This window comes from Mchenga conophoros, linkage group LG7, assembly GCF_057382185.1.
Source record: "Mchenga conophoros isolate Kocher_MC1m ecotype Shallow Benthic linkage group LG7, M_conophoros_male_GT1.1, whole genome shotgun sequence".
NCBI lineage: Eukaryota > Metazoa > Chordata > Actinopteri > Cichliformes > Cichlidae > Mchenga > Mchenga conophoros.
The window spans coordinates 28563676-28587988 of record NC_140532.1 but is presented as its reverse complement, the minus strand read 5'-3'; the positions used below and the strand labels follow the sequence as shown (position 1 = coordinate 28587988).

The 24313-nt window shown below is 43.5% G+C and overlaps 1 protein-coding gene across 2 annotated transcripts; it reads right to left on the bottom strand.

Moving 5' to 3' along the window:
- Positions 1–1119: 1119 nt before the first annotated feature.
- On the bottom strand, positions 1120–24313 carry npy8ar (neuropeptide Y receptor Y8a). Of its 2 annotated transcripts, XM_085283307.1 has the most exons (5): positions 24097–24313; positions 7998–8524; positions 6310–6551; positions 4775–4921; positions 1120–4576 (listed from the first exon to the last, which is right to left on the bottom strand). In XM_085283307.1, the coding sequence occupies exons 2-5, from the start codon at positions 8304–8306 to the stop codon at positions 4126–4128; spliced, it is 1149 nt and encodes a 382-aa protein (XP_085139433.1). In that variant the 5' UTR covers positions 8307–8524; positions 24097–24313; the 3' UTR covers positions 1120–4125. The 2 variants fall into 2 exon arrangements, with proteins under 2 accessions (XP_085139433.1, XP_085139434.1); XM_085283308.1 differs by lacking the exon at positions 24097–24313 and having other exon boundaries at positions 7998–9870.

The window sequence follows — 24313 nt, the reverse complement described above, 5'->3', positions numbered from 1 at the left end:
AACGAGAGAGCTCTCTAGCCTCCAATGCCACCTCCTCGGCCTCCTGAAGGGGCCCGCTCAGCAGGAGACCTGGCTCATTTCTTCTCTCTGAGATCCACCGAGCAGAGGTGTGAGCATTCTGAGGGAGCTGTGCGCTTTGATTTCACTGCAGGTTACAAGTTCAACTTAGATCAAAACATAAGAATGGTCACCAGTGTGGCCACAGTCTGGAACTTTACAGCTAATGACTTCATTATTTATCAGTCATCAGATTACACAGATATTTTTCTAACACTGTCTCTGGGGAAAAAAGTCAAGTTTTGAATTTATTTGTCTTGTGCACAGACTGCAGCTCAGCTTAAAAAAATAAGACATGAACATAAATATGACTTGTAATTAGAAAAATTCGCACAACTGGCAATGCCCCTAACAATAAACACATTAAACAAGTGAGTTATAAAAAGCTTCCAACCATACAGCTGTTATGAAGGAGGAAATTATCTATAACGTTTGTGTATCAGACTGTAAACCCTGCTGCCTCTGCTGGACAGCAGAAGAACTGCAGTGTTCTTCAGCCATAGAGACTGATGCCTGAGCAGTTAAAAGAGCAAATACTAATAACTCTAACCTGTAAAAAGCCTCTTCAATCAATCATTACCCCATCCAGTTCTGCCAGCCATCCACTCTCATTCCCTCTGGACCAATCCATCTGGGTGCAGATTGTGTTGTTACTGTTAGGTTAGTGTTAGTGTTGCTAGCGAGCAGCTCGCTTCCTCTTCCAAAATCCATTCTGTAAAAATCTGAAAACATCCACCTGGATTGTTATGTTGAGGAAAACCGCAGTTTTGAGAAATTCAGCATTTTCTTGAACTAATCTTGGAACAGGAAGAAGGTATGTGAGCTAGAATGAAACCTTTCCTGTTTTTAATTTGGGCAGTCAAGACCTTCAAGACTCTTCTCATGCTCTTCTGGTAGTAATATTGGGATTTATATGAAGCCCTTTAAGAAGAAGAAGCATATTGACAGCCATTCAGAGGTGCAGAAGGTCTTGAAGGGAGATGGCAAAAAGTGTTCTATGTTTTCTATGGGCAGGATCCCACAAAAGTTTCTTGCCTGAGAAGGAAAGAACAACAAAGACACTTTTCAACTTTAAACTTAGTGTTTTTAATGAAAACATTCTGCACTACATTACCCAACAGCCCCACACAGACTACACCTTTCTCACTTAAATGGCATGAAGAAGCTGACAGAGGAAACTCATCCCCAGTTATATGAGAAAGAAGAGTTTGGTCCCACGTTTGGTCATTTGAACCAAAAACGAAATGAGTTTAAAACAGAAAAGACTCCACAGAGAGAACAAACATGCACAGCCAGATAGGTTTTATTTTTTAAGAAGGAGATTAGAAACTGGGTCTTTTAACATTTGTTATCATTCGGATGTATGGAAAATTTATAGCTTCTAAAATTGCTCAAATGTTGATCAAATTGAAAACCCGTACTGGAAAGAATCCCAAAAACTGCATTATTTTCCATCTGCAAAAGACAGGAGGAGATTTTAGAGATATAAGAAATAAAAATTATGCTTTAACAAAAAGGAAGAAAGACAGGGATGGATAACTGTAAGTGTAGTAACTGTAACTATAACAGTACATCTGACATGAACAGTAGAATAGTGTAAGAGTGTGTGAAGCTGCTACAAACTGAGTGTGAAACATTTCTTTTCATTCAGCACAGAATAAGGCTAAACAACATCTTTAAAAATGTTATTTAAGATGCAGTCACTGAAATTAGGACAAAATCGGCTCAAGTATATAAACGCTAACATTAGCACAGAGTCACTCACTCAGTGGATTTTATTAACAACTTCTGCAATTGTTAACCATATGACCATATAACCTGCAACCATATTGTTTTCCACTGCATGTAAGTTACTAATCTTCTCCTGTGAGCTGGAAAGCTGCAGTGTGAGTATTGTTATGAACAGTAATCGCAATAAAGAAAAGTGTACACAGAAAAGCGCTGAGATGTGGTCGGGTCTGTTGCACATCGTTTACACTAACCTAACCCAACTCAACCAAACTCACTTCAACCCAACTCATCAATTCAACCTCGCCCAACCACACCCCACCTCACTGAACTCATCAACTGAACTCAACTGAACCTAACCTAACGTAACTCAACTAAACCCCAAACCATTAATACAAGGCATGTCTATACTAAGAGATTAAAATGACTTCTGTGTTGAAAGGGTCCTCTTATCCTAATTCTGAGTTATGTATTATTAATCTTGAGCCAGAGTAGCTCAAATGAACCACTATTAATTAAACATTAGGCCTTCACTTCATTCCCTGTAATGTAAACCAACATTCATTTAATTTCTGCCCCCCCTTTAGCAGAAGTGGGTGAAATGAGATGACTATTCAAGGACATCATCTCTGTCTGTGGCATCAAATACAGTTCTAAGAATAGAGAAAAAAGATTAAATTAATTTAGAGCTGTGCACAGCCTCAGTGATTATTTCTACATACTCTGAGCACAATATTTGAAATTTTGGTGATGTTTAAAATGAAAAGGATATATGTGACAGACAATAAGAGAGAACGGGACAGATCTACTTTAACTGCTTTAAAACAGCCTGCAACACTGGCATGCTGTGACAGAGCTCTGGTTTTATTTCTATGCTGTTCAAGATAGAAAAAGTCACATACCACATACCTATTTTGTTGCTATGATGCCAGGTCTCTCTTGGAAATGAGATTTTTAATCTCAATGAGATTTTTTACCTGGATAAATAAAGGATTAATAAAAATGCTGACACTTTACCTGGGACCTACTACTAACTTTTACAGCTTTTACTCAGCTACTTAAAATGGTCTCAAATGTTAACCCGATTGCTAGGTGATTTTATACAACTGTCAGTCACAGTCGTCATTTCATCTCATCAAATCAACACCTGTGTGCAACACTAAATAATTTGTGTCTGAAAGTAAACTGAAGAACTGCAAAAGAATTTTGGCAGTAAATGTTGGCAGAGATAGCCAGAGATCTCACATTGGCTTCGGTAATAGAACCATTTTTTAAACTTGATTTTGTTAGTTTCCTTCAGTTTTTAGTACATTTTTCAGCAGCAGTAACAGTCTGTGCTCCTGCTGAGCTCTTTGCACACAAAAAAACTTCAAAGCAGTGTAACCTGGTTCCACCAACATCCCCTGCTTCATTGCAGAGTGGGAGGGGCCACTGGTTCTGTCTGTAGAAAAATTTGAAGAAAATATGGCGCTGCAGCTGCTGACACTCTGTTAGGTGAGCTGATTTCACTTCTTTCAACACCAAAGTCTTTGGTTGGACGATCTTTTGAACAGCTGGTCGGTCTATTGGTCAGTCCATCTGTTGGTTAGACCGTCTGTGGGTCAGCTTTTTGGTCTGTTGTTCGGTCTGTTGGGTGGATGGTCTGTCGGTCAGCTGGTCAGTGTGTTGGTCTGTTGGGTGGACAGTCTGTAGGTCAGCTTGTCGGTCTGTCGGGTGGACGGTCTGTGGATCAGCTGCTCCGTCCATTGGTTGGTCTGTTGGTTGTATGGTCTTTTGGTCAGCTGGTTTGTTAGTCTGTTGGTTGTATGGTCTTTTGGTTAGCTGCTTGTTCTGTCAGTCAGTCTGTTGGTGGACAGACTGTCCAACCAACAGACTGACCAACAGAACCCACCACTGTGTCTATGACACTAGAATGTCGTTAGAATGTTGCCATTTTGACATGCTGTAGAATGGCTGGTTGCAGCACTCAAACAACATTCGAGAAAAGCTAAAACTAATAGCCCTAGTTATAGTAACTAAGGGGCGTGTCTTACTGAAAAGTCCCTGCTACCAGCTCTCCTGCCTCCTCTCTCTTCTGTCACTCAGTAGAGTTACTCTAAACAAGGATTCCTGCTCGTGTTCGGGACTCAAAGCAGCATCGTTCAGCCTCTTCATTCATTCCTGTCACCAAACATTTGGTCAAATCAGCTGTTTATCTCTGGCAGTGAAGTGATGGAACCCAAGCCAAGATGAAGCAGCATTTGATTACACAGCCATCCCAGCCAGCTGTTAGCACACTGCCTCCAGCTGTGAACCGCTGATGAACCACCTGTCAGAAGACAGTTCTCATAATCCTTGATTTTAGGTGGCAGCTGGTAATGTCTTGGCAAGTATTGCTGAACCAATCTCAGGTCTTGGTGAGGGGATGCACATCGAGCCCATCCTGTTGAGTGACGTTGCTTTGGTCATGCCCTCACTGCCCACGGTGGATAGGGGGAAGCTCTCGTAGCTCTCTGTAGCCCGGTTGCCGCACTGGCAGCGTTGCAGTGTCAACTTCAGCTCCCTCTGGAAGTTGCTGTTGAGGAAGCCGTAAACGATGGGGTTAATGCAGGTAGAGGCCATCGCCGTCAGGTGACAGGCAGAGAAGACTGTGTCGTGCTGACAGTCTGGGAGGGCCTGGTGGTGCCAATCAAACAGAGTGTTGAAGACATTCAGTGGCAGCCAGCACAGAGCAAAGGCTATGACGATGGCTAGCAGCATTACGTTTATCCTCTGGGCTCCTCGAGTCCTCCTGCTGCGCTCCAGCATGTCCCTGCACAACACAGCATGACATCCATCATCAGACAATCCACCAGGAAATGTCACAGCAAACCTCAAGAAGCATTAACTCACAGCGTAACCACACACAGTGTCCACACAGAGCTCTAATCTGACACGATAACACGAACAGTTAAAGATGATGTGGATGAACCGAGTTATCACAGAGTGAGTGAACGGAAAGCTGTGTGACCTGCGACGTCTCAGGCGTAGAAAGATCCGGAGGTAGCAGAGGAGCACCAGCAGAAGGGGCAGGCAGTACTGGAAGATAAGCAGCGAGGTCGTGTAGGCTAGGCGATGCTTGTCTGACGGCCACAGCTCCATACAGATCAAATGATCCCTTAAACAAGACAGACATGGATAATGAAAACGGAAACACTTATTTAACTTTTAGAAGCACTGATTTAGGAAGTTGAAGATTTCATGTAACTTCTGCACTAAGCAATATCCCAAAACATCTGTGCCTCGATGTAATATCCCACTGAGCACAACTTTACTGAGGCTGGTGTCCAACCTCTGGTGACAGTTCTGAACATTACTTCACTCCTGACCCAGAAGTTTACCCAATTTCGCTGTGCAAGAAACTGCACAATGACAATAAAAAGCTCTAAGTCTAAGTCTATGTCTGACCCATTTGATGGCATTTTCACCTGCTTGGCATCCAGCGCTAATCTCAGAGGTATAAATATGTAACAGAATTTTCACTTAGAGATCAGAAACTAACAGATGAAACTGCCCAGAGGTTCATGAGAGGAAGGCTCTGAAAAAGAGGCTTTTTCAGTTTGTTGACTGAACCTCGTATGAACCGCTTGCTTCTCTGGAACATACATGTTTGGGAACGTACTGAGGATGTACAGGGGTTTACTGGTACTACATTAGTGGCTTTTTTTGAATTTTTACCTGCTTGCACACCAGAATCAATAAAACCAGGTCCCTTCATATCTAAATCATACTCTCTCTGACCTTAGAGCAAAGCTGTCTTTGTCTCAGTCCTGTTATCAGAGTCTGAAATCGGCAGGTCCACTCACCTTCTTGCATTAACGTTTTCAGGTTTTAGATGTGCTGATAAGCAGATACAGTGCTGTTCCCTGACTGTCTGAGCCAACAGAAATGCATCTTCATTTTTCTTGTTAAATGAAGTAAATACAAACTCTTCAGTATCCAGATATGAACCCTGAAGTCTCAGACAGCGTCAGGCTCTGTGGATGAAACACTCTCTGCGTCTCTATCACCAGGCACCAGAGCGGAATTTAAAGAAACTCCAACAAATGCTGACATTCTTCTTCCACAAAATCAGAACTGTAAATAAACACCTCCTTCAGTGACTCTGATGGCCCTGAACCGGTTCTAAAGACTTCAGTTGGTACAGGAACCTCCGAGGATAAAAGGTCTTTCTTAAAGTGTTCATTAAGTATTTCTGACAGGCTAATGTCCAGACAGTCGGATTGAGACACATTCAGGTTCATTTATTGTGCTGCAGCAGACTTTATTCCCCTGATGAGTTCTGCTGCTGAACATCTTAGGGCTACGCTGCTTTTAGCTAAATGCAAAACAAGCCCAAGGCGTTTTGGGCTGTGTGACAAATACCGAACATTTCCAAAGAATAAAAATAAACTCTGGGCTTTGAGAAAATCAGTTATGTGTCCTCATAGCTCAGCTCAGCTTCAGTTTAAAATGAAACAGCATCTCTGGACTGAAGCTAAGAAACACCTGTATCCCAGATCTCACCTGAAGGGGTTGGCAGGGAGGCTGATGTTCTGGAATGGGTCATTGGTGAGGATGTTGAAGGAGAGGAAAGGCAGTGAAATGAAGCAGGCAACCAGCCATGTCAGCCCCACAGCCAGATAGGAGTGTCCCGCGGCGGGGGACCAGCCAGTGGGATGGAGGATCAGCTGATGGCGCTCCAAAGCGATCAACACCAGGGAGAAGACCGACACTGTCACCGACATGCACTGAACAAAGGGCGTCACCTGGACGGGCACGAAACACAGCAGAGGACAAACTGAAGGTGTGGTTATCGAGCTCGCGGTACACTGTGAGAGCGCGGCCCCATGGTCATGACCAGCTCCACCTTCACGCTGTGACATCACACTTTTATCCATTCATCCAAATGTATTCAGTTTCCCCTGTTACATCAGCTGACAGCTTCATGATGACCTCACAGTGAGCAAATGAAGGCAAGTTTTTTTTTCTCTTTTAAAATGTGAATGAACACACCTACAGGTGAGCAGGGCAGGCGGTACCTGGTCTGCAGGTAAAGTGCTGCTCGGCCTGCTGGGCACATGAAACACTGCCATGGATGGCTCTCACTTCCGTGTCAGCATTGTTCTTCATCTCTGCTCCATCAGATCTGGTGCTACTGAACTTCTAGATCTGTAACGTCAGCAGCTCTGAGTTGCTGCTGTTTGCTGTCTAATTTCAGATTTTTATTAAATGAGGTGACACAAACTTGTAATTAAAACCGATCTGTTATCTGTGAAGCCAGAGGCTGCTCAGGCTTTCAGGTGGTCGGTCACTCAGACTGAGAAGCATTACGTTCCTGTGTGGAGCAGACCACCACTTATCCCTCTGCTCCCATAGACATGCTTCCAGAGGAAGCACAAACACAGGCTTGTATCATCCTCTGGTCTCACCTGCGTACCTGACTCATCTGCATCACTAAGCAGTGGAAAGCTAACGGTCTTCATTTATCAACACAACTTTGGAGGATAAAAGGAGTATGCAATCCATGTTCAGGGTGGGCAGAGTCAGCACCTGGATTGCCCCCCCCCCCGGCTCGTTTTTAATTTTACATCTGTCTGACAATGCTGGATGACTCTTATTTTGAAAGTCACTGGAAAGTGCTGGCCAGTGAGCCTGGACCGTTCCTGTCTAAGGTGCCTCAGTGGTAGCTTATCAGGCCGGTGGCCCAGAGTGAGGTTCTGCCAATGTGAAGGTTATGGTTTTATTTTTTATTTAACCAGGAAAAACACACTTGAGATTTAAAATCTCTTTTAAAAGCACGTCCTGTGTTCTGAACACTCATTAATTCAGTGTTCAGCAGTGCAGTCATAAGCTAGCAGCACTTACAGTAGTTAAAATAAAAGAAACAATCATAACTTAGAAACTCCATGTCAACAAAGAATGATTATCTTAGTAAAAGTAAGCATCTAGTGCCAGAAATGAAGCGGATAATATTCAGGTATTCAAGTCCTTTACAGCTGCCTGAAGAAGAGCAGCTCCTTCAGATACTCCTGCAGCTGACTCCAGGAGGAAGGAGCTGCAGGCTCGGTGTGAAACTGTGCTCAGGCTGACAACACAGCCCTGCAGACAGCTTCTCACTGTCGTCTCTTTATTGTTTTTGAAGGAAAAGGTGATGATTGCACACTGGTGAGTGCTGTTGTCCCAGCAGCGGTGAGCGTGCACGGCACACTGACCTTGCACAGGGCCTCCCCCAGCACCCAACGATCCATCAGCGTGTAGATGACGGTGACGGGCAGACAAACGATGCACATAAGGATGTCGGAGCACGACAGGTTGGCGATCAGGATGTTGGTGACGTTGCGCAACTCCTGTTGCCGGGCAATGATGAACACCAGACCTGCGTTGCCTAGCAACCCAATGGCAATGACAGCGCTGTATGCCACGATGAGGAATGTTGCCCCGCCTACTGAGGGAGGGCACTGAGAGGTGTCTGCCCAATCGGAGGCCTCCCAGACGTGGAGGACGCCGCTGTCGTTGGACATGGCAGGAAGGGAGAGGAGGAGGAAGTAGGGAGCGGGCAACCCAGCGGTGGCGACTCAACTTCCAACAATAAAGAGGATCAGAACACAATGAGGGGCGAGGAGGAAGAGGAGGAGGAGGAGAACAGCACCCAGCTACGTGCTGTGAGGAGTTGGATGATGGAATCAAATATGGCGTCCTGTGTTTCTTTCCCCGGGGATCAGCTCTGCAGCAGCGTTTTCTGCAAAGAACACAAAACAGCAGCGAGTAATAAGATGGAGATGAGGAGCTCTCAGCGGACAGGCAGAGGAGGAGAAAGGTGAAGAGGAGGAGTGAATGAATACATCAGCACATGCTGCTATCTCATGCTGAGCTGCACTCCATCGTCCAGAGACACTCGTTAGCGTACACTGCCAGCGTGGGTGTAATGGCACATTATGCAGCCCAGCTCACTGGGACACACTCGGCAGAAAAACCACTCTCCAACTATCTGACTGTCGGCGTTTGCTAAAACGTTGCAGCGTGAGGGCTGCACTTCAAACAGGAAGCCTAAAAACACTCCTCACAGCCCGACAGTCGCTCCATGTGCACAAGTAGCAGAAAAAAAACAAATCCTAGCTCAGCTCTCCAACAGTCAGACCTTCCAAATCATCAGACTGTAGTTTGCTCTCACCATAACTCATGCAACGATTTAATTTAATTCAGTTTTATTTGTATGGCATCGAATCACAAGAAGAACCCTCCGGCAAAACCAGTCTCAGGGACGGGCAGCCATGTGCACTGACCGACCAATAACAGCATAACTAAGGAAAGGACTCAGGGTCACCTGATACAGCCCTAACTATATGCTTTAGTAAAAAAGAAACTTTAAAGCCTAATTTTAAAAGTAGAGATAGTGTCTGTCTCCTGAATCCAAACTAGAAGCTGGTTCTACAGTAGAGGGGATGGAAAGCTGAAGGCTCTGCCTCCCATTCTACTTTTAAATACTCTAGAAACAACAACTAACAGTCTGCGAGTGAAGCGCTCTAATGGGGTGATACAGTACTATAAGGTCTTTAAGATAAGATGGGGCCTAATTATTTATTGATTATTCTTGTATGAAAAGAGCAGGATTTTAAATTCAATTCTGGATTTAACAGGGAGCCAATGAAGGGAAGTCCGTATAGGAGAAATCTGCTCTCTCTTTCTAGTCCCTGTCAGTACTCTTGCTGCAGCATTTTGGATTAACTGAAGGATTTCCAGGGAGTTGTTTGGACATCCTGATAATAACGAATCATAGTAGTCTAGCCTAGAAGTACTAAATGCATGAACTACTTTTTCAGTGTCAATCTGAGACAGGATATTTCTAATTTCAGAGATACTGATCAGATGACAGAAAACAATGATGATCCGCTCTGTTCTGCAGCTCCACAAAGCCCCTCTCATTCCGGAGCAGCTCGAGAGCACCCCCTGTGGAGCAGGGAGTCTAGAAAGGTTCTGATGCTAACAACTATAAGCTGAGATCAGCTGCTGATACACTGTAGCCCTCTGTGGTTTTAAAGAATATCAGAGTTTGAACTGTCATGTATGATATATGTAATGTTCTTACACATGTGCACAAACTATACACACACCCACACTCAGTATCGTTTTAACGACCCGTGTTCTCACTTATCTGCGACGTGCTGACTTAACGGTTTAATTAAGATACAGCATTTAGGCCATCAGCTGCTGCAGGCAGCGCGCATCCTCTGATCACATGCACATCGACACCATCAGCTGTCTGCCTCGCCCACTCTTTCATTTCGCCCTCCACTGACAGCCTTCATCAGCCCTGAGGGACTGAACTGCCACCAAATGAGACACACTCACAGGTGTTTGTGCACAGCCACGCTCTGACTCACTCGCAGCAGCCACCCGCTTGTCATGGCAGCCATCACACAGCTCCATATCTGCTGCTCCCTCGCTCCTGCACAAGAACACTCAGAGATCCACACTGTTTTTAAAATATGCACACGTAAAGCTCCAACACAGGACAGCAGCTTGACAGATGTTGACGAGACAACACCAGTAACATCTGGAAACAATGTGTTTCCTCTGCTGTGCAGAAAAACATCACAAAACATGGCATGTTTACTACATCATCGCCTGACAACAAATCTTCTGTCTCCAGGCAGGTGTTCGGTCATTCTGTCTAATGGCCAGCAGGGGGCGACTCGTCTGGCTGCAAAATGTAGTTGGTCATATAGAAAAAGCCCAACAGAGACCCAAGAGCTGAAAACATCCAAAAGGTGCAACCCAGATCAATCAGTTCCTCTGACATCTGCTGGATGTCAGTTCGGCAAAGACAGTGCCCACAGGTCTCTGCGGATTTCATGCAGGAGGTTATCAGAAAACCCGACAAGGTTACTGTTAATGTTCCAACAATGAATTTTGCAATGTCTCAACTTGACTCCGCCCACTGTCTGCTCAGCTGGTATGCTACTACATGTGTCCAAAACCAGCTACAGCTGTGGTTTGACAGAAATAGAGAAAATCTTTATTTTATGTCCTTTTTTTTTTACTTTTACTGAAGAAAATTGTGTTGTTTCATCTCCGTGTGATGTATCTGGGTGAACATTACAGCCATGTGCTGAGCCAATTATGCTAAGTTTAGCTAGTAAAATAGTTTGCTAGTGTAGCTCTTGAAATGTCTCATTTCATTTTGATGGTATAAATGTAAAATGATTTCCATTATTGATATTTTACTATATATACTTCATTTTTTGAAAAAAAAAAAATCCTCAGAGGTGAAATTTAACTCAGTTGTCTCAAATATTATATTTCAGTTAAAATTCAAGGTATATATATTTCTATTTCATATCATTTATAACTTGTGACTGTCTAACAGACAAATATTAATATACAGTGACCACTGGCTGAAATCTTTAGTTATATTAAAGGGCAATATCCCAAAAAAAATCCCAAAAATTAACTACAAAGATTTGATCCTTGTACATTTCACATAAAATGGAAATCAGACTGATGCAGTAAATATTCTTTTATTGATGAGAAAACTGGGCAATATAATTTAAGATGTTGAAGATATCAGAGCATTAAAGAGGCCGATATTTGGGTAAAAGAGTCTCAAGGAATAGAGATGACACAGAAACAACATCGTTATAAAATATTGTATTTTACATACATACTTTATGAATGTACAGCTTTTCACAGCTCTTTGAACCTCTTACTTGCATACTTTTCCCACTGAAACCAGTACGATCCCATTGTGATGAAAACAATATTTTGACTAAATACATTCTGGATAAATCAGATCATTATCAAAGTTGTCTATGGTTACTTTTATTTTCTCTTCTTTCCCTGTCAGATCCTGTCCTGCAGGATAAACATCAGTCAGTGGTTCCCTGTATGCAGCTGTTATAGTTTGTGTTGCAAATACACAAAGCAAATATCTGAAAACTGTTTTAAATATTTTCAGCCATCCTTCATGTACAGAGAACAGCTGCCTGTTCTCCCCCTGTTCTCCTCTTCATCTCTCAGCTGCTGCTGGCTCCTTTTTCTCCTCCTCTTCCTCACACACTGCTGAACCTGTGCTGGTGTTTCATCAGGGATGAAGAGCCTCTGTCCCTTCTCAGTCTCTCCTTACTCTGGACGCTTGCAGAAGAAAATCACCCATGGCAGTTAACAACAAAAGCAGGAGAAGTTTATCAAATATCTGTTAACTTGCAAGATGAAAACAAAGTTTTCTAATAGAATCACATGGACATATTTTATGTATTTAAATCACACAATCATTTAAAATCCTTCATGCACCAATGCATGAAGGAGTGTTTCCGCAGGTCCTTCCTCCCTGCAGCTGTCAGACTGTACAATCAAAACTGCTCCCAACAATCATAGATGTTTACATCTGCGCTGTAACTGCAATAATTTAATCAACCGATTCACACCACAACCTGGGTTTGCTTCTTATCTGTAGTTAATTTTATTTAATTTAATAACTGTACACTACTCCGTTTATAGTAACCATTGTCCTTGATGTAAATATGTAAGAAAGAAAATTGTGTATGTTTCTGTTCTGTGTCCTGTTTGTTTGTATATGTGTCTTTCTGGCTGCTGTTACAATCAAATTTCCCTGTGTGGGACAATTAAAGAGAAATTTAAGAGGGAAAAAAAAAGAGAAAGGAGAAACAGGACATATGATCCTGCAGAAATGTTGGGCTTTATAACAAAAGTGACATGCTCAAATTGTATGATATAAGCATGACAAACAGCACAGACACAGGAGGAGGACTTCTCCATTTATTGCCTGTCTTATTTATTAGTGGTTTATACAGGATGAGAGCTCATTTAACCATAAACTTCAGCACAGCATGGTTGAGTCTGCTTCCTTACCACAGCTCACGGGCCAGACTTTTGGTTGGTTTGTCCTAAAACAACCGAATGTTAGCTACATTGAATTTTTTAAGACTTTTCATTATGCTAAATTTGTTCCGCTGGATATTTTTAATGAGATAAAAAAAATTTTTTTAAAAAAACAGTACTTACTTTTAAAAGTTTATTTCTGGATTGCTTCACTTCAACCACCTGCCATTTTTCTCAAAAGATTTTCTTCAACCCTTATTCGCAATGAATCCTGGGATATGGTGGGCCACGAACGATACACCCGGCCCATGCTTCAAATCTGGGGAAAAGGAGGACGCATTTCTGGGCCACATTTGGAGCAACCTTCGAATTTGGACAGCCTTTGTCACCATGTAATCGGCCTACAAATGTGACCTCCGAAGGATGTGGCCCCTGAATTTCGACACAGCCTAAGACTGGGGTGGCCAACTCCAGGCCTCGAGAGCCGGTGTCCTGCAGGTTTTAGATATCACCCTGGGTCAATACACCTGAATCAAATGATTAGTTCATTACCAGGCCTCTGGAGAACTTCAAGACATGTTGAGGAGGTAATTTAGCCATTTAAATCAGCTGTGTTGGATCAAGGACCCATCTAAAACCTGCAGGACACCAGCTCTTGAGGCCCGGAGTTGGCCACCCCGGGCCTAAGGCTTCAGGTCACAGAGTCCAGAATCCAGTGGCATTGTGGTGGCTGCATCCATGTTTCCCACACAGTCTGTCATGGATGTGAAAAAAAATGGCCACCTCTCTCTGAGCCTGGTTCTGTCTGACTTTTCTTCCTGTTAAAAGGGAGGGTTTTTTAGATGTGGGTGGGGAGAATCATGTGACTGCTGGAGTTTCTCTGTATTATTGTAGTATCTTTACCTCACAGTATTAATATTGTGATTTATATAAATATATATAAATGTAAATGAACTAAGTATAAATGAAACTGAATTGAAGTTAATTGCAGAACAGCTTGCTGGACTCTGTTTTCACAGTAAGAGTCCAGCAGTTTTTCAGTGCAAAAGCAGAGCTTAATGGCTCCAACTCTGAAAGGAAAAAGGGATTCAAAATAAAAGACTGCATCTTTCAGCTCTGGTTAAAATTTCCTACAGCAACTGAAATTAGATTTTTCAGGCTTTATGATAAATTTCTGCCTCATTTCTACCCATAAATGAAAGCGTGTTGATTTGAGTGCCAACTTAAAACAAGTCCTCCAACACACTCGTCAGATGGCTGAACAATGTCTGAACTTCCTTCCTCCCACATCTTCCCATCTGTGACTGACAGCTCACTTTCTGCAGCCGACAGGCTGACGTTCACCCACTGCTTTGAACTCCTCTATGAAACACTGTTAATGGGAACAGTGTGAGAGGCGGCTCTGTCGTATCCCACAGCACAGATTCAGAGCAGATTCTGCAGTAAAATTTCAACCTGATCACCATCTCCATCACACATGCCTTCATGTGACTATGAAGAGCTGGTCCATGGAGATAAAAGAAGCCTGGTGGCTCTGGTTCTTCTGTCCACACACAGGATCAAACATGTTGGGTAACTCAGTCCAGAAAAAGGCACAAGTGGGTTCATCTGGCTGCTGTTAGTACTTCAGCTACTTCAGCTGGACTCCTGCAGGCGTGAAGCTGATGGGGCTCAAGTTTAGGACAGCCTGAGACGCTCATAGTGTGCACTTTTTAAAGCATGATGGAAGATCGGGGTGACATCATCGTGGTGAATTTAAGAAGGAGAACCAGAATTCCACTCGGGCCATGCATGTGCTGTTTCTGAGCGCATTCCTGAACCTTCGGTGAAGTTATGAAGTGCATGACCAGAATCTGTGAAGACGTGGAGGTGCTGCTACTCCGCCTGCAGTTGCCCATTTACCCCCGATGACCTTGCTGATCTTTGATATTTCATTTCTTCTTCCTTTTCTCTTTCCTCAGAACACATTACCTAAGCCGACCTGACCGAGCGGCAGCTGCGCAGAGAATCAGAGCACTCAGACTCTTTGAGTTTACTGAATGTGCACAGTGTAATCTGTGGGCTGCAGAGGAAAGCTGTGCAACAGGGTTGTTCCATCAGACACTAATCACAGTCAGCTGCTCTTTGTTTAATCAATGATGCATTATGTCCCCTTCACACTGTGAACATGTTCAGCCTCACAGACCCTTCAGGTACACTTGCATAGGTCCACATTTTGGGCTTTTTGCTGCATGTTTGAGCTTCATCAGTCCAGCAGATCTCCACATGAAACTCTGGGTTAAAAAACACAAAGCTTTGTGAGAAACTGAACCCAGATCAGTTTTACTACCACTGCAGGCGTCACAGTCTGAAGACTTAATCTGTTTGTTATAGGAGTGATGATCTCCATAAAAACAGCTGAAATTTGTTCATCAATTCCAAACATTTCACGAACTAAAGAAGTGGTGAGAATCAAAAACGCTGGAAAAAATATCAACGTTTTTTTAGGGCTGACATTCTGTAAAATATTCAAAATGTGCATGACAGGTTTGGGTGACTGAGATTATTTATCTTCATGTTCTATGTCACTGGTTAGTACAGCTTACAGCCACGCCATGACCATAGTTCAACCAGAAGGTGCTGAGTTATCAGTTAATAATTAGCTATCAGATAGACACCAGCTAATCAGTAACATCCAATGAGGATCCTAGAATTTCTTTGAGATGGTCTGTTAGTACAGTAACCTCACAGCAGCGATATTATTAGTCACATGATGTCTAAAAGCACAATCATGGTCCAAAGGTCCAGTTCAGGTGAAGCTAGCAGACAGCTTGCAGCTACAGCACCTGTGTCATCATCCACCTGTCAGTCAGAGAGGCCACACTCCTCGTAATGCAAACAGGTGAGTTACAAAAATATCTTCCTTAAACGAATATAATGAAGGTTTAAATTATCTACAGAGACCAAACAGGTTTGTTTTAACATGGAAGTCTATGAGGACGGTCTCACTGCTGCCTCTGCTGGACGTCAGAGGAACTGCAGGTTCTGTTTGGTTTGTTGCTCTCATCATGGGAAAAAAAAAAATACCGGAACAGTTGCAGAAGCTGCAGCTCACTGTGTGTCGATGTGAGAGGGAACGTCTTGCAGGAAGGAGGTCACCTGCAGCACAGCGTCGAGCCCGTCATGTTTGTGGTCTGTGCTGCAGAGGGGGAGCACGCACACATTAAACCAACAACTTGAATGTGTTTGAGCTTCGAATGTTCAGCACTGAGACGTTCGTGTTGGCTGGGAGCTCTCGGCGCTCTGCGGCTGCTTTCTGCTGGAAGAGTGTGTTCTGGCTGCACGGATATAAATAACTTGTGTTTCTCTGAGTGTGGAAGTGGAACAGCCATGCAGCAGAGCCATGAAATCTGAGCTGGATTAAGCTATGAAGGTTTCCTTTGTGCGGAGGCGGGTGAGGACAGCCATCACAGAGGTCACATCCTGATGTTTGATATCAGTTCGATGTGGCAGATGATTCCAGAGGGCTGACGCTTTCGTCTTAGCGCCAGCTTCGTGCCATCGAGTTTGCATGTATGCAGACGGTGGTGCCTGCGGGCCGGCGAGCTGTCTGTCTCCGCCACGTCGCAGAGCTCAGATTGTTGGCATGACCGGGCGGTCAGTGGGGGTGAAATGATCCTTCAGGTTTAATGTCTGTTAGGATTGAAAGTGTCTTTAAAGCTAAGGGGAAAAACTTCTCATAATGAATATGAAGCTGGGAAGGGAAGGGCGGGATGCAATTCAAGGACACACAAAGAGGAGGAAATCTCTGCTCATGTGCTCACCACACTATTACAGATGGTGTACTCACACTTCCTGGTTATTCTTACATGTTTGATGAAGTCACAGATGGAAGTACAGTGAGGGCTAAAAGTATTGGAACAGTAAACCGATTACACGGAGACCCGCAGACTTTCTTATTTGAAAAGTGTCAGTCAGGTTTCAGAGCTCATCACAGCACAGAAACACCTTTAGTGAAGGTTACAAATGATCTTCTTATGGCCTCTGACAGTGGACTCATCCCTGTGCTTGTCCTGCTAGACCTCAGTGCAGTGTTCAATACTGTTGACCATAATATTCTATTAGAATGATTAGAGCACGCTGTAGGTGCTAGGACCAATTTTGTTTACATTATACATGCTTCCCTTAGGCAGTATCATCAGAAGGTCTAGCACACATACATACACTGCTATGCTTATGACACCCAACTTTATCTATCCATGAAGCCAGATAACACACACCAATTAGTTAAACTGCAGGAAAGTTTTAAAGACCTGGATGACCTCTAATTTTCTGCTTCTAAATTCAGATAAAACTGAGGTTATTGGACTCGGCCCTGAAAATCTTAGAAATATGGTATCTAAACAAACTCTTACTTTAGATGGCATTACCTTGGCCTCCAATAACACCATGAGAAACCCTGGAGTCATTTTTGACCAGTTCATGCATTTATTACTTCTACTGTAATTCCCTGCTACTAGGATGTCCTAAAAACTCTATGAAAAGCCTTCAGTTAATACAGACCTTCCCAAAGTGTGGGGCCCGCCCCCTAGGGGGGTGCAGAGCCATTGCAGGGGGGGGCAGCATGAAAAGGGAAAAAAAAAAAAACCAACAACTCTTGGACACTGCTAGAGCGAGGCGCCTACACAAATGCAAAGCAGGAGATGAAGCATCGCTGAATATGTTTCCAAACCAACTTCATTCTAAGCCAAAGACTAGAAAATATGGTGAAGCAAATCTTACCTTTGCTTTCACCTGCACAAGTGCCGAGGTAGGTCTCCCTGCAGAATTGGTTTTCCCTTCATCGGGAGCAGCGCTGGGCTCTTCAAATCACGGACAAACAGTATCCCACAGTTGTTTATGTTTTTAAACCCATTTTCCACAGAGAGGCATTTTTTTGAAAAATGTATTGATAGCAATGTTGAATATTATTACACAGGAAAAAACACAACTACATGTAAAATAATCACACCGTGATGCCTCTGCCTTTCTAAATAGAGGGACAGTAACTGCGTGTTTATATGCAAGTGTGTAAAACCTGAAGATAGAGACAAAATACTGTTAATCTGACTATCTGCCATTCTGCAATTCCTCTCATGTAAGCAATGACGTGGCGCACAGCTGACGTGAAAAAAGGCACATACCTTTGACGTTGCATGACGAACTTTGTATTCCTCGTCCACACGTAAACGCAAAAAATGAGTTTTAAAAAAATCTTAGTTTTCGGTGATTCGAAACGCCGTTTACGTGTGGACGAAACAGCTGCGTTTTCAAAAATACCCATGTAGGTATGGACGTAGCGCGAAAGAGTTAGTTTTAGATTACGCTTAAAAGGCAGGTGACCCTGAATCCTTCCTTTAGTTATGCTGCAGTAGGTTTAGGTTGCTGGGGGATTCCCATAATGCATTGAGTATTTCTTCTTAGGTCACCTTTCTCACTCACTATGCATTAATAGACCTCTCTGCATTGAATCATTAGTTGTTATTAATCTCTGTCTCTCTTCCACAGAATGTATTTATCTTGTCTTCCTTCTTTCACCCCAACCGGTCGCAGCAGTTGGCTGCCCCTTCCTGAGCCTGGTTCTACCGGAGGTTTCTTCTTTTTGAAGGGGAGTTTTTCCTTCCCACTGTAGCCAAAGTGCTTGCTCATAGGGAGTCATGATTGTTGGGTTTTTCTCTGTATGTATTATTGTAGGGTCTACCTTACAATATAAAGTACCTTGAGGCAGCTGTTGCTGTGATTTGGTGCTATATAAATAAAACTGAATTGAGCTGAATTGAGAGCTCTGCAGCACCAAATGGATGAATGGATGGACAGACAAGTGGAGGTTCCACATACCGGTGATGAGTAGGTGAACATGTCCTGCAGCCCGCGGGTCGTGCTCATGGCTGAGAATCAGCACGGCACTCTGTTGGTAATCCCCCCCAACAGAAGATTTCTAGTCAAGCCCAATTCCATCAGAGCCAACACCCGTTGGTCCAGCCCCTCTAATGCTTTTATAACAGAACAATTCAGGAACAGGGATGCTAAAAGACACAAAGACAGCCCACTGCTTTCTCATTCACTGCTGTAATTACGTCTTGGTTTAGGCTGAGGGGTGGCGAGGGTGACCATTACACCCCTAAAGGCAGCAGGAAGGAGCTAATCTGCTCACTTCCTCCAGCAGCTGTGAGATAAATACAATTAGCATGATGATGAAAATGATTCCAGAGATGTTCTCATCCCGAACGAACGATCCTACTCTCAACAGCTCAGCGTGCACACAGTAAGAGTGATCACTGAACAGAATCAACTTTTAGGGATTTACTTACCTGGATAATGCATCAAGACGTGATGATTCATCTTAATCACTTAGAAATTAAAAATAAATCAAAGCAGGCGCCCCCTGTTGGATAGCAGACACACCTCTATCATGCTGAAATCCACGCAGGTGTTCAGACTTTGAAGACAGTTTTTATTTTCTTCAGCTTCTCATTTTGGGACGACGGCGTGATTAACAAGCCCGATGGCATCCTGGTTACCGAGGGACGAGGGGCAGGATGATTAATGGTGTTTCCATCAAGTGCCATGTTCCACTGACTCACAGCATGTGGCTCAGCTCTCACAGACACCTCACAGTGAGGTGATCTACATCAGGTGTTATCCCGGAGGCATAAATCCTCAGAAACCAAAGACAGATCCTCCAGAGCCGGACAGAACACCCATGGGGGATCTCATCACTAAAACCATTAGTGAGTGAATCAGGAGTGCGAGGCATGTTTCACGTGTTTTTCACTGAAGATGTCTGTAAACACAATTGTGTTTTATTGAGGCGATGTTGATGCCACCACATCATCGTTCAGCGACATTTCACTGATGTAAAGATGGCCGGCTGAGAAACGATCACTTTTACTTACAAGAGAACGAGAAGATCCCCCAGCTGTGACAGCACCCCAACAGACCGACCATGACAACGAAGTCATGGAAGCTCACCTGTCACCAGTCACATGGCAGGATAACAGGAAGTCTGCTTTTCTGAAAATGTAACTAGAAGACATTTTCACTTCCTGGATTTCACTTCCTGGTTGATACTTCCTGGTTTTTTGGTGAGTTTGGTTTCTTTAGTGTTTTGAGCTTCTCGTTAGAGTTGTTTTTTTCTGTGATATTTCCTCTGAATCATGTTTCACAGCTGTCTTTTGTTGAGGACATGCAGTTGTAGTTTGGACTTTATCCTCTGGACTTTCAAATAAGCCAATGATAAGCCTCCAGTGTTCAGGTCCTCTCTACACCACATTTGAACCTGACCTCCAAAATAAAAGCAGAACAGACAAATCACCACAGCACATTCAGCTGAGAACCACAAATTTCCGTAGACCTCAGACAGCTGCAGGTCTGAGGAGCTCGGGGGGCTCAGATGTTCCTGAGCAGCCCTGAGTGACTCAGCAGTGAGCAGACTGTGGCTTCTAACAGATTTCATGCCTGTTTTCTTTGTGTCATCGGTGAGTGGCCGTGGGCCGGCGTAAAACACCAGTCCAGCGGGCCAAGCTGACGCTGATGTCAGCTGACAGGAGGATGTAACGCTCAGAGCACTCGCTGACGCTCAGGCTGCCCTGACTCTATCGCTGTGTGCAGAACATTCTTTCAATTTATTTCTGGAGAATTCACTTCTGTGATAAACTCACTGCATCACTGTGATGTCACATCCTTCCCTGTAGGAAAACTGTTAAAATCATTTACATAGTCTGTCTTTCGTTTTGCTTTTCGATCCAGATCAAATCATTTGGTCAGCTCCGAACTCTTCATAGGGACAGGAGCTCCGAGACAGGAACAGGAAGTCGTGGAGATCAAGTGCAAACGCTCATTGCTGAGCTTCATGAGCTCAGGTGAAGCCAGGCGTCACACCGCGTCCTGGATGTTTGTTTCCGCTTTGTCAGTCTGATGCCATGTTTAAGGTCTTCCTTCATTCATAATCACTGCTGTGCTGCAGTTCAAAGGTCAAATAGAATCTGTTGCAGCGACCGAGCAGCTGAAGTTCCTAACATGGTGAATGCTCGCCAAGAAGACGGATGCAGCTCAATGGGACAAACAGGCGATCCACAGCTGTAAGGATAATGCTGCAAAAACTGCAAAACACACACACACACACCTTACTGTTCATGTTTGCAGGACCAGGACTGAAATTCAAACATGAACCTTTTTACTTAAACAGTCCAAAGAAGAGAAATCTGAAAACACAGAAACTGAACTCAAAGAGCACATGCGGATGATCGACAGGAGGACAGGACTATTCATACACACCAAGGGCCGATCGGTGGACGGGCAAACAGGAAATGAATGAACCACTGCTGAACAGTAAGTAAAAGTTCAACCTAGACATAGCAGACAAAAACTACCAAAGTAAAATGTGAAAAACCAAGGAAACTAAAGTACTCACAGACTCTGAACAGATGATCAGAAACTGAAATCATAAAACCCAAAGACCATCACTACTGAGTGCTCAGTAACATCCACATAAAACCCTAGAATTTAAATCTGACATGGAGCTCCACCTTCTTGAACGCTCTGTTAGTACAGTAACCTCACAGCAGTCATATTATTGGTCCCATGATGTCATTAATATTACCCTAAAATTCTCCAACAACAGAAACACAGTCCAGAGATCCTATTAGCAGACAGCTAGCAGCTACAGCCGCCTGTGTCACCATCCACCTGTCAGTGAAAGAGGCCACGCCCCTAATGTTGTAGACTTGAATACAGTGTACAATACTGTGGTAGAGTGGATTACAAGTCCTCATTCACAGCAAGGAGTTTAACGGCAGTCAGTCCGTTGTTCTCCACCCGTCCATCCGCTCGGCAGCCTCCCTCTGTCTGAGCCTCGCAGCTTCATCAGTCCAGCAGATCTCCACATCAAACTTTCAGGCCTGAAACACTCGGTTCAGCTCTGATAGAAACTGAACCCAGATCAGTTAACCCTTTAAGACCTACCATAGAACCAAGTCTGCCAGAGCTTATATTATATTTTTACATGTTGTAGTGCCATTTTTGGGAGCATTTCGAGTTGCTATACATCAATACAACCATTATAGCCCAAATTTTAATAATATGCATGCATTAAGTGCATAGAAATTACCTAAATTGCAAGAAAGTGCAATAAACTACAAAAAAATTGAAAATAGTTTGTTTTTTTAACATATATTTCTAGTTAGAGAAATATAAGAGGCTTATCCCTCAAAACTGTAAATACAAAAAAGTTGCACAAAATAGTTTCCCACCACAGGAAATTTATTTTGAGTGTCTTCATATTTTTATTTTTGAAATACACCAATTTTTATACACTGCAGGAAAAACGAAAATAAATATTATAATGCAAATTTGCAAAAAAGCAGCATATGCATCAAAATAAACTATTTCCAGCAGTGCAATATGAGTCCTGAGCATCCCAGAAAAGACACAGAAAGTCATAAAGTCAAACATAACTTTTAAAAAACACCAGTATAGGCTCATAAGGCCCTGATGGTAAAAAAACTACATTTCCGCGAAAATGACGTCACTTCCGGTTTTGGGCAGGTAATGGAGGACATGCGATAGCTCACGCTGACGTCTATTGTAATGTAGGAAGTGTTACGAACAGCTGATCGGATCGGCAAAGCGCGTTTCTGGAATATTATGTTTTTGTTGCTGCAAGTGCTTTTTATGCAGTTTTTGCAAAGCTATATGTGGAAGGAAACTGTGACCTAGATGTAAGTACAACTCCTCCGGTTTCATATGCAAAAAAAATTATTGCGCTAGCTCACGTGGTTGCAGTGCTACAAGGATTTAAAAGTAGTTGCGCAAAACGGAGCGTGTCCGCGCTGACCGGTTTTAAAGGGTTAAATACTCAGTTTGAGGACTGAACCTGGTCTCTGAACAAATGTGTTATCATCTGTCCGAGTCGGAACGACCTGCAGCACTTTGACCCGTTTCTGATCACTCACAGCGTGCATTCTGGGTAAACCTTCAGGGTCAGATCAGCAGGTGGGACAGGTGTCAGCTCTGGTGGGAGCAGGTCAAAAGTCATTTAAAGTCCAGGATCACCTTCCAGCTGTGATTATTATGGACTCTACAGTGGTGCTGTTCTGCTACTGATGCTACAAACTTAGAAAAGTGCAGAAAGACGTCAACGAGTCCAAGCCAGCCGGAGCTTCACGCTCCCCGTCCCTCTTGGAGTCTGCTGCCCTGACAGGCAGGACTTTACCAATCGCTTCCAGCCTGAAGACAGAAGCCTGACACCACCCTCCAGCTTCACCCACCTGAACCAAGGGTGTTTCGAACCTCGGCTTCATGTAAATAAGAAGTGTGACTGTTTTTAAACTGAAGAGTGTGGAAGAAAAGCAGAGTGAGGTAGGCGGTCATAGGCTCACAGGAGGTCACATGACTGTCAGGGTTTTCTCTGTGTTCTCTGTATGATTGCAGTCTTTACAGTGCAAAGTGCCCTGTGGGGAGCGCTGTTGTAATTTGGCGTTGTATAAATAAAACTGAATGAAGTGTGCAGAACAAACGTGTGGATCAGTCTGGTCGCTGTTTCATTTCCTCACACAGGTCCAGCGTTCTCTCGAAATCAAACCGTGACATTGAACTGATGATTAAAATGATGCTGATTATGTTAACAAGATGTGGGAAGCACTCCACAGACATCAATGCCTTTAATGTGGAAGCACAAATGCGTTCGGCACACAAACACAAAATTAAATGTCATCATTAAGAGACAAAAGAGAAAGAAGCCTATCAACGTGTCGCATATTTACAAGTATAATAAATAAATAATTATTGTTTGAGCCATTTAATATCCTCTCCAACTGACTATTATGACAAGGATGCTGATGCCAGTAAATATTAAATACATTTTTAAATCTTATAAAATACACACCAAAGAACAAAGGCAGAAATGAAGTGCAGGCACTGAATGTATGAAATGGGACTGAAGCGATGTTGTTTTACCTTCCCTTTAACCTTCTATTTTAATAATTTATTCATTATGAAAAATGTCTATTTTGTACTGTAGTCACTGTTTGCTCACTATTAATTAATTAGTTTGTTTGTTTGTCTGTTTCCTCCTTCAGTGAGTGAACTACAGGGATGTCACTACATAAACTTTATTCTTCATTTGTGTCACATTTTACAGTGGATGTTATGGTTATTTTCAGTGTGGTTTCTGGTGCCTGTAAAAGCATTTTAACCATTTTAATCAGTAATTTGTTGACGTCATGATTTTTGGGGGCACTTTCGGTCTTCCATATTTTAACTTTTGAGATGAATTTCTGTCCGTGCACGTGAGCCTTTATGTCTCACGCTTTGATCGGAAGGTGAACACACAGCACATCTCTGAGATCACTTCTCTGGGTGCACGCGCGAAATGCCAACACGTTCACATGACTCACATTTAAATGGACGCAGCTGCAGTCCTGCACAGAGACACAAAGCGTCAAAGATCCTCACCTGAGCTGAGCTTACACCTGGAGCGCGGTTCCCGTCAGTCCTGCCTCTGTGCTCGGCGCAGGGGCTGCTGCTGCCTGCGGTACACAGCTGAAAGAAGCTGCCGCCGTGTTTGGGAGGAGAAGAGCGGGAGAAGTGGAGCAGTCACCCATCTGCGGAGAGGCGCCTGTGAGCTCCGCACGGAGAGGCGGCCGCTCGGAGAGTGAGCAGGAGGAGCTCC